At 35.0% G+C, this 10,928-nt stretch overlaps 1 protein-coding gene across 2 annotated transcripts in view; it reads left to right on the forward strand.

Annotated features, from left to right (window-relative positions):
* STAG1 (STAG1 cohesin complex component) overlaps window positions 1-10,928 on the forward strand; it is a 469,514-nt gene that overhangs the window by 193,107 nt on the left and 265,479 nt on the right. For both annotated transcript variants that reach the window (XM_060395498.1, XM_012102945.4), the window contains exon 5: window positions 10,075-10,171. In XM_060395498.1, coding sequence (XP_060251481.1) covers window positions 10,075-10,171 — 97 coding nt within the window. The remainder of the gene's footprint in view (window positions 1-10,074; window positions 10,172-10,928) is intronic.

Raw genomic sequence — 10,928 nt, forward strand, 5'->3', positions numbered from 1 at the left:
CAGGCAAGAATACTGGAGTGGGCTGCCATGCCCTCGTCCAGGGGATCTTCCTGACCCAGATGCTGAACTCAGGTCTCCTACGTCTTCTGCATTGGCAGGCGGATTCTTTAGCATCAGCATCACTTGGGAAACCCAGTGGCATATAAAGAGCCAGTTAAGTTCCAAAGGCATGTGCTTGAGTTGACACTTTATCACGATAAAGCACAGCTGAAAGGTTCACTGGTTTCCTGAAACTGCTGTCTGCCATATATTACTAGCATCCCATTTGCTTGGCCAGGATCTTAGCCCTGTGCTTAATCCCCAGGATATGACCAAACCAGTCCCCAAATCTCATATTTACTAGTTTATCATTTGGAACCATTCCCAGGACTATTTCTGTACCTATCTGGATTCAGTTGGGAGTTGGAAACAACAGTTTGAATTGGTAAAATGTATTATACATAATTACTAAACTATGATAGAAGAGTAACTATAAAGATGTAAAGATAACACTAAATCTTCTAGGGCTGAAGGAGATTTCTCAAGGAAAGACAGAAGGTTCCCTAGGCAGGAGTTCAAACCTTATTGGAGAAAGTGGAGTTAGAGCCTATTAAATAACAGAGAAGTTCACTGGATTGCCTTAACCAGAGCTGGTTCACAGTTACTGGGCAGCAGAAAACAGTACTGAGTTATAGCCATGTTAAGCGAGGTAGACAGTTGTACATGAAAGATGAGGGCACTGCTGCCAGCATGAGCCCTGAAGCATGCCAGTGTCTGCGTCAGTAGGCCTGCATCACAAGGGCAATCACTAATCCCAGGCTGGGGCATAAGGTTGCCCAAGGATGGCACACTCTTGTCATGAGCCTGGGATAAACACCACTGGATTTCCTTTTATATAGTTGCTGCTATTGGACTATACGTTAAGAGCAAGAATAACTTGACTGACATATGAAAAGGAAGAGAGGCCCCTTTCCTCCTGCAGTATTCTTCCAGAGCTATATGCGAATAAAGCTTAAATAGTGCTTACTGTGAAAGAGAAGTAATAGTGCTTTACTGTGAGAGAAGTATCTGCTCATTAGTACAGAGCAGATAACTGAAGGGTAACTTTGGAGTTGAGGCACAGTAAACTGGTAACTGATGAAGATTTCCTTAAATGGCTGGTGTTGGCAGCTCTTTGCTTTCTTAAGAGAGAGGCAGGTTGGATGCTCTGTGTGTAGAAGTGGAGTTTGTATAGGCTTTCTGACATAAGATTTTATCTCGACTTTACCCTTTTCCTCATGAATTCCATTTTTATATTTTTGTGTTGAGATTTGTTTCCCCATTCACCTTCCAGGATTTTAAATTTATTCTTTGTTGTGATTATTCTTAAATTGGTCCAATGAATATTTAAATTTGATAGTCTTTTTTTTTTTAACTTCCAGAAAGTCTTTTCATGCTTTAAATCTTCCATCTGTTTCATACATACCTGATTTTCTTTTTTCCTTCTTGATTGCTGACTCTTTTAGGCATATTATTTTGCATTGCCTTCTTAAGGCTCACTTTAATTTGGATGGCCAAATCCAGTGGGTGTTGTCATGGCCTCCATTTCTGTGAATATCACACTAACCAATAGTTCTATTAACTGGATAGTGTTTTCCCAGCTTTAGGAGTAGGAGGCAACTCACCTTACAGTAATAATCCCCTGTAGTTCCCCTGAGGCCAGGAATATAAAAACTTAAAGAGAACTGATATTTAAAATATCATTTTAACGTGTTTGTACCATTTTACTTACATATCACTATTACAGTACTCAACTTCAGACCTAGTTAGGTTATCATGTTAAACTGAAAAGTGTACTTGTTGAAATTGCTTTCTATTTCAAAAACTGAATAATACAAAACAAAAGAAGAACAGAACAAGATTGGTGTCAAGTAAAAGTATGAAAGTGGTTTATTTTTCTGAAAAATGACATTGGAATTATATTGCAATATGTGATTCTATTCCTAACTCCGGAATAAAATCTGCCCTGTCACATGATGGGTCACAGCATTTATCTGAGTTTAAAAACAAATTTCTCTAAGCAATAATACAGTTGGGTAAAAGGACAGTGATAAGGTGATCAAATTGGCCGGAAACTGCAGTTAACACAAAAATCAACAACAAAGAACAGCCTTTAGAGAACTCTGAAAGAAGAATATTTTAGCTTGTATCTGAGGTTAAAATAACAGTCTAGTTTCATGGAGTAATAAAAAAACTCTTCTCAGTCTACCTATGTCATATTTATTTTTTTACTTGCATTCCGAGAAGACATGTATATGATATTAGTAAAAGCAGTGTTGAAAAAATATCTAAAATCTTTCTTTTAGGTTTACTTTATGATGCTTAGAAGCAAATCTGAAACTCATTTTAAACTATGATATTGACTGTTCTGTTCCACATTTTTTCTGTTTCCTGTTCTTACTCTTGACATTTATTTTCGCTTTAGTTTTTCTTTCTCAGTTTTTAAGCTATACTTCTAACTACTATAAATTTATTATACTGTCCTACCTTTGTAGACTGTTAAAACAGCAAGTGTCATAATTTTTGTCACTTCACTGTTATCTGTGATTTAATTGCTGGCTTGTGGTTTTCTCTTTGAGGATCTATAATTTCTCAGATTATAATTTTAGTAAAGTCTTAGATTTAAACTTTTTATAATGAATTGAGGACAAGCCTGTCAGTGTCACAGTTTGAATTTTTGCATATCTTTTTCTATGCTACTATAAATGCATGTGTGTGATATCAACTAAGAGTAGAATCATACAGTTCTCTTTTCACTTAACATGTCACAAATAACTTTAAATCATTAGTGCTACCATATTGAAATAGCTCATTTGTGTAGTTATATTTTATTCTGTACACATATAATGTAATTTTGTGAAACATTCTTTTATAAATATTTTAGATTGATACTTTTGCCCCAGTAAGCAGCACTTAAAGTATCCAGGCAGGTGCGTACTTTTTCTATGTAGGAAGAAGAAATATATAAATATTTATAGACAAGAGGGCAGATTTTGGCAGATATGACTGGCCACTTACCAAATTTGTTTTTCCTTTTTCATAGTGGATAAAGTTCCAGAAAGGTACTGGCGAAAACAGACTTCATGCTTCCCATTTATCTAGATATGGCTAGTTTATACGTTCTTGCTAATGAAGTATTGGACAAAGTATTATTCCAAAGCTGAATTATAAAAATCTGTCATGCTTTTCTATGTTTTTTCTTCCATTAGCTGGCTTTGGACTTCTCATGATCAACCTTGGAAGCCTCTTATAGAGGATGACCTTATATGACCTTAAAAGGTGATAGAGGATGTTAGAGCCTCTGTCACCTTAGCTCCCAGAATGATTGTGTGACTGGTATTTTACATGTTCTTCTCTCTGAGAGATTGTGGGTATATTATTAGAAATGATTTTTTCTTGTAATCTTGGGGTAATATTTTTCTCTGCTCCTTAACTGAGGGCAGCCAACATTTAAATGTAATGTATGTTTCTTAAGGTGAAAGCTTAAATCATTGGTTTAGAACTTTCTTTTATTATACAGTACATGAAGCTATAAATTTCCCTCTAAGCACTGTTTTACCTGCATTCTACAAATTTTGATATGTTGTACTTTCATTATCATTCAGTTCAAAATATTGCCTAATTACCAAAACATTTGGGATATTTCAGATAACATTTTTGTTGCTGATGTCTAATTTAAATCCATCATATTCAGAGAATTTTCCCTGTGTTTTTTTTATCCTTGAGAAGTCATAGAGGCTTGCTGTTCGGTCTTTTGGTGAATGTTCAGTGTGTAGCTAAAAGGAATGTGTATTCTGTAATTGTTGGTGTAGTGATTGTATGTTGAATAGATCATGTTTAATAGATCATGAATAGTGCTGTTCAAATATTCTATATGTTTACTATTTTTTGTGTTTGCTTCTTCCCTCAGTTATCAATAGAGGTGTAGTAAAAATCTCGCCTATAGTTGTCTATTTGCACATTTTTCCTTGTAGTTCACGTTTTGCCTTATGTATTTGGGGACTCACTGCTGCTGCTGCTGCTGCTGCTGCTGCTGCGTCGCTTCAGTTGTGTCCTACTCTGTGCGACCCCATAGATGGCAGCCCACCAGGCTCTCCCGTCCCTGGGATTCTCCAGGCAAGAACACTGGAGTGGGTTGCCATTTCCTTCTCTAATGCATGAAAGTGAAAAGTGAAAGTGAAGTCACTCAGTCATGTCCGACTGTTCGCTACCCCATGGACTGCAGCCTACCAGGCTCCTCCATCCATGGGATTTTCCAGGCAAGAGTATTGGAGTGGGGTGCCATCGCCTTCTCCATTATTTGGATGTATAAAAATTTGTAATCACTTTATCTTCCTGATTATTTACCACTTTATGATTATAAGGTTTTTAAAAAAATCTTTGTCATATTCCTTGTTTTGATTTCTTTGTCTAATATAACAATCATAACAGCATTTTATAGTTAAAGTTTGCATGGTATACATTTATTCTCCATTTTACTATAACCTATATGTGCTGTTATATTCAAAGTATGTCTCTTGTAAATATCATGTGATTGATTTTTATTCAGTCTGGATTGTCTGTGTTTCAGGAGTAGTCTTTATTAGTCTATTTGCTTGGTTTTGTTTTAGTTTTCTTTGTGAAGTTTTCATGTTGCTTTTATTTGAAGGTATCTTTCTGCCATATACAAAATTCTATATAGCCTGTTTTTAATTTTCTCCACCTTTATTGAGATATACTATATGTGTGTGTTGGGAGGGGAATACTAATTTATCCATGAGAGAGGAGGAAATCCTGCCACTTGCAACAACTTAGATGAACCTTGAGGCCATTGTACTAGGTTCAGTACATCAGAGAAAGACAGACAACACTGTAACACTTACATGTGGAATATTAAAAAAAGAAAAGATATTGAAGTTATTTCCTTATTTTGACCATTGTGAATGCAGTGAACATAAGAGTGCAGATATTTCAATAAAATCCTGATTTTATTTCCTTTATATATATATATACCCATAAGTGGGATTTCTGGAGTATGTGGTGGTTCTAGTTTTTAATTTTATGATGAACATCTGTACTGCTTTATGTAGTGGCTGTACTAGTTGACATTTGCACTAACAGTGCACACTCTCACCAACACTTGTTATGTCTTATCTTTTTGATAATAGCCATTCCAAACTGGGGTGGCATTAATATCTTATTGCGGTTTTAATTTGTATTTTCTTGATGGTTAAATAATGTTGAGTGTCTTCTCATGTATTTCTTAGCCATTTGTATGTGTTCTCTGTAAAACTATTCAAATTCTTTGCCAGGTTTTAATTGGATTGTTTTCTATTAAAGTTAGTGATTTATTAATTTGATTTAATATAGAAATACAAGTTTTACATTGTATAGAAATGCAGCTGTTTTCTGAATGTTGATTTTGTATCCTGTAACTTATTGCATCCTGCAACTTGTTGACTTGTTTTTTCATGGAGTCTTGAAGATTTTCTACATGGAAGGTCATTATCTGCAAAAACATTTTTTTATTGCTTCCTTTTCTTTTTGGATACCTTTTATATACCTTTTAAAATACATTTTCTTTTTCTTGACTGATTGCTTTGGCTAGGAGAGTTGAATAGGAGTGATGACAAGAGTGCTGTTTTAATCTTTTATTCTATTCATGTGGTGTATCACATTTATTTTTGCATCTTGCACCATCCTTGCATCACTGGAACAAATCCTGCTTCAGTTCAGTTCAGTTGCTCAGTCGTGTCCGACTCGTTGCAACCCCAGGAATCGCAGCACGCCAGGTATCCCTGTCCATGCCATCTCCCGGAGTTTACTCAGACTCAGGTCGATTGAGTCCGTGATGCCATCCAGCCATCTCATCCTCTGTCCCCTTCTCCTCCTGCCCCCAATCCCTCCCAGCATCAGAGTCTTTTCCAATGAGTCATCTCTTCACATGAGGTGGCCAAAGTACTGGAATTTCAGCTTTAGCATCATTCCTTCCAAAGAAATCCCAGGGTTAGTCAAGGTATATGATCCTTTTAATACATTGTTGAGTTTGATTTGCTGATATTCCTACAGGATTTTTGCATCTGTGTTCATCAGGAATATTGACGTTTTCTTGTGGTGTATTTTTGTCTGGCTTTGGTATCAGAGTAATATTGGCCTCATAAAATGTGTTTGGAAGACCTCTACCATCTTCCTAGAATGTTTGTTAAAAGTCATCAGTGAAGCCTTCTGGTCCTGGACTTTGTTTGTTGCGAGGTTTTTAGTTACTGTCAATCTCCTTGCTAGTAACTGGCTAGTTCAGGTTTTTTATTTCATCATGAGATAGTCTTACTAGGTTGTTTGTTTCTAGGAATTAACTCACTTTTTAAAATCAGGTTTATTTTTTTTTAATTTATTTTTAATTTTAAAATCTTTAATTCTTACATGCATTCCCAAACATGAACCCCCCTCCCACCTCCCTCCCCATAACATCTCTCTGGGTCATCCCCATGCACCAGCCCCAAGCATGCTGCATCCTGCGTCAGACATAGACTGGCGATTCAATTCACAGGATAGTATACATGTTGGAATGTCATTCTCCCAAATCATCCCACCCTCTCCCTCTCCCTCTGAGTCCAAAAGTCCATTATACACATCTGTGTCTCTTTCCCTGTCTTGCATACAGGGTCGTCATTGCCATCTTCCTAAATTCCATATATATGTGTTAGTATACTGTATTGGTGTTTTTCTTTCTGGCTTACTTCACTCTGTATAATCGGCTCCAGTTTCATCCATCTCATCAGAACTGATTCAAATGAATTCTTTTTAACGGCTGAGTAATACTCCATTGTGTATATGTACCACAGCTTTCTTATCCATTCATCTGCTGATGGACATCTAGGTTGTTTCCATGTCCTGGCTATTATAAACAGTGCTGCGATGAACATTGGGGTACATGTGTCTCTTTCAATTCTGGTTTCCTCGGTGTGTATGCCTAGAAGTGGGATTGCTGGGTCATAAGGTATTTCTATTTGCAATTTTTTAAGGAATCTCCACACTGTTCTCCATAGTGGCTGTACTAGTTTGCATTCCCACCAACAGTGTAGGAGGGTTCCCTTTTCTCCACACCCTCTCCAGCATTTATTGCTTGCAGATTTTTGGATCGCAGCCATTCTGACTGGTGTGAAGTGGTACCTCATTGTGGTTTTGATTTGCATTTCTCTAATAATGAGTGATGTTGAGCATCTTTTCATGTGTTTGTTAGCCATCCGTATGTCTTCTTTGGAGAAATGTCTATTTAGTTCTTTGGCCCATTTTTGGATTGGGTCGTTTATTTTTCTGGAATTGAGCTGCAGGAGTTGCTTTTATATTTTTGAGATTAACTCTTTGAATTTAACCTTCATTTTCTTCTAATGTGAATGTTCTCAGTTTTGTTGTTCTTAAAACTTCATAAGTGACTATAGAGATCTCCTGGATCTTTTTTTGTTCTTGGATAGCTGTTCAGTCATTGGTTTGTTTGTTTTTTTAAAAAAGATTCAGTTATTTATATATGGCTGCGCTAGGTCTTCCTTGCTGCTTGAGTACTTTCTCTAGTTGCAGTAAGCAGGTGCTACTTTTCATTGGAGTGCGCGTGCTTCTCATTGCGGTAGCTTTTCTTGTTGTAGAGCATGGGCTCTGTACTTGCAACATACGGGCTTAGCTGCTCCACAGCATATGGAATCTTTGTTCCTCGGCCTGGGATGGAATCCATGTCCCCTGCTTTGGCAGAATTCTTAACTACTAGACCACCAGGGAAGCTCCAGACATTGATTTTTATGGGATGATGGAGAAGCTGGGTTTTATTCCAACCAACAGGCAGTTTTTCTTTCTTTCTTTCTTTAAATATATCATTCTATTATTCACTGGCTTTTATTATTTTCTATGAGAAGTGTGCCATATATCTTATCCTTTTATCTCATGTATGTACCCTATGGTTTTTTTTTTCCTCTTTATAAAATGTTCCCAGCTATTTAGTTTTGAGGTACCTTATGAAGTTTTTATTTTATCCTCCTCTTCACCTATCAGCCAAGGTCCTGTAAATTATGGCAAGTTGTATCATCCACATTCTTGTGTCCATACTTGGTAATGTCTCTAACAGTTATCAGTCTGCCAGTCTAAGAAAGGCTTATCTTTTTGGAGTTAACTTTAGATTCTTAGGATGAGATGATTGGATGGCATCATCAACTCAGTGGACATGAATAAGCTCTTGGAGATAGTGAAGAATAGGGAAGCCTGGGGTGCTGCATTCCATGGGGTTGCAAAGATTCAGACACAACTGAGCAACTACCACCACCACTGTATTTTCTTTATACTTCAAAAACCAAATCTACCAGACGCTAATGTGTTGAGAGAGAGTTGTTATTTACACCAGCTTTTAATAAAGGGTCTTCCCCTTAAACATAGAAGGAAATATGATTGCTCCTCAGATCACTAAAGAAGAGAAATGTTCAATCAGAATGGGTTAAAATAAAAGGGCTGATGAGATCTAGAATTGGTGATATGTGGAGCACTGAATATCAGTATCGTATGTTGCTGGAGGAAGTATATACCTGTTTTGGAAAATAGTGTGACATTGTATACTAAACCTCAATATATATGTATTGTTTGTTAATAACTCTGCTACTAGGTATGTATACAGCAGAAAAAACATTTATGTGAGGATATGTGTATAGTTGTGTTCATAATAATTTTATTTGCAATAGCCCTAAAATGGAAACAACTTTCATGTACATCAGTAGTAAATTGGATTGTAAGATAAGTATGTTAAGTCAATGAAGTGCTGTCCAGCAGTACAAACAAGGAATTACTAATAACACATAGTAACATGACTGAATCTCACTGCTAAAACATTGAAATAAATCAAACACAAAACATAATAGTATTGACATGAATTTCAAAAGCATATCTATTGTTAAGGAATAATAATTAAGCTATTTGCTTGCCAAATGGTTACTAACTAGAAGGGAACATGGGGCAGCCTGTTTTGGTTCTGGAGGTGTTTTTTATATTTGCATTTTGGTTATGGTTATACAGGTGCATGTATATGTAAACTTTCATCAAGGAATATCTTAAGATTTCTGGATTAATTATACATAGTTGTAGCTAAGTACAGAAATAAAAGTTTACTTAAAACTTTTGAAAAGTAATTTTTATCTATTTCCTGTGCTTCCCCTTCACCCCCAGCAAAACTCTCAATAGTTATGCCTGGTAGTATGCTAAGTGGAATTACATTAAATTTATCTAACAATTTGGAAAGACTTTCTTGATGCAACATGAAGCTTTTTTAATATGGAACTTATTTAAGTCATTTTCTGTAACCTAAAGGTGGTTTTATAATGTTCTTCATTAAAATTTATGTAGTCCTTCGATTTGTTTTTAGATGATTTTAGTTGTGAGCAGCCTTCTCAATCCATTTATATTTCATAATATTGCTAATGTTCAAATTTGATTTTGTACTTTTATCTTTTGTCAGTTGTAAAATCTTTAATTAATCTTTATATTGCATTAGTAGAGACTCAGTAGAAAAGGAGAATTGTCCTTATTGATATTTTACTAATTTTTGCATAAACTAAAATCTTTAAAATATGTGTTAAATGCTTAGGGATACATCCTTGCCTCATTCTTCTTAGAGCTGAAAAGTGTTAAAGTTTCCACAAGAAATCTGTTTTGGCCTTTGTCTTTATGTTGTTTACCAACATATCACATAAGCCCAGTTTTTCTAGATGTGTTTTTATTAAGCATGGCTCCAGGATTTTTATCAGATACCTTTTGAGATCTGGTATTATAATCATTTATTTTTCTTCGTTACATTGTTGATTAATTGAATTGAGTTCCTAATTTTGAATCGTCCTTGTGTGTAGGGAAAAATGTATTTTATTATATATGGTCTTAATTTTATATTATATATATAATTTAATATATATTATATATGTGATTTAATTAAGTAGTTTTCTTGTTTAAATAGCTACACATAGAAAACCAATAATTTATCGAAAATTCATTTGCTGTAATGTCAATTAAAATTTTTTTCTTTCTTTTTTTCTCCCCCCCACCCCCCCACAGTCTGTGGTCGATGACTGGATTGAATCATATAAACAAGACAGGGACATTGCACTTCTGGATTTAATCAACTTTTTTATCCAGTGTTCAGGATGTCGAGGTACAGAATGTTGGAATAAATGATGTACACTGAGACTTTGTCAGTCCAACAGTTTCAAATTTACTTTACCTTGTGTTAGTCATTTTATAATTCATTCTGGAATTAATTGCTAGTCTTTTGTGGTAAAATTATTTTATTTAAAAATATTTCTCTTTTTCCAACTTCAGTTTTACTCATAACAGATTTCTGAAATTTTAATGTTTTGAAGGAAATCTGAAATTAAGAATTTTGTGAATTGACCTTTTAGATCACAAGGTTTTATAGTTAATGTTTACTGATATTATTTGTATCTGTGCTCTATGTTGTAAACTGTGCCAGTTGCTAACATTATTATTTTGAATCCTCATCTTGTAGATGAAGTGCTTGAATATGAAAATCAGGTTTAAATTTATAATCATTTGGAATCCATAGACAATTTGTTATAAAGTGAAGTTATTTTAATCATATTAGTAGGTAACTGATAGAGACCTTTTTTCTCTAGAATAAATATTAACAGGTTAAATTGTACTGTATGGGATACATCAGTTGGTAAACACCATTCTTTGCTTATCAGTGAAGAAAGGTGATCTTCTATTGAGGTCACTAATCAAATTGATTTCTTGAAGGCTTTCTTATGTCTGATCAAGTTATCATTCACCATATTAATGTAAAAATTTTATCAAATACAAAGTACCTAGGTTATTGTTCCTAAGTGTATGTGTGTGTGTATATATATATATATATATATATATTATATATATATATACTATCAAGACAG

This window comes from Ovis aries, chromosome 1 (assembly GCF_016772045.2).
Source record: "Ovis aries strain OAR_USU_Benz2616 breed Rambouillet chromosome 1, ARS-UI_Ramb_v3.0, whole genome shotgun sequence".
Taxonomy (NCBI): domain Eukaryota; kingdom Metazoa; phylum Chordata; class Mammalia; order Artiodactyla; family Bovidae; genus Ovis; species Ovis aries.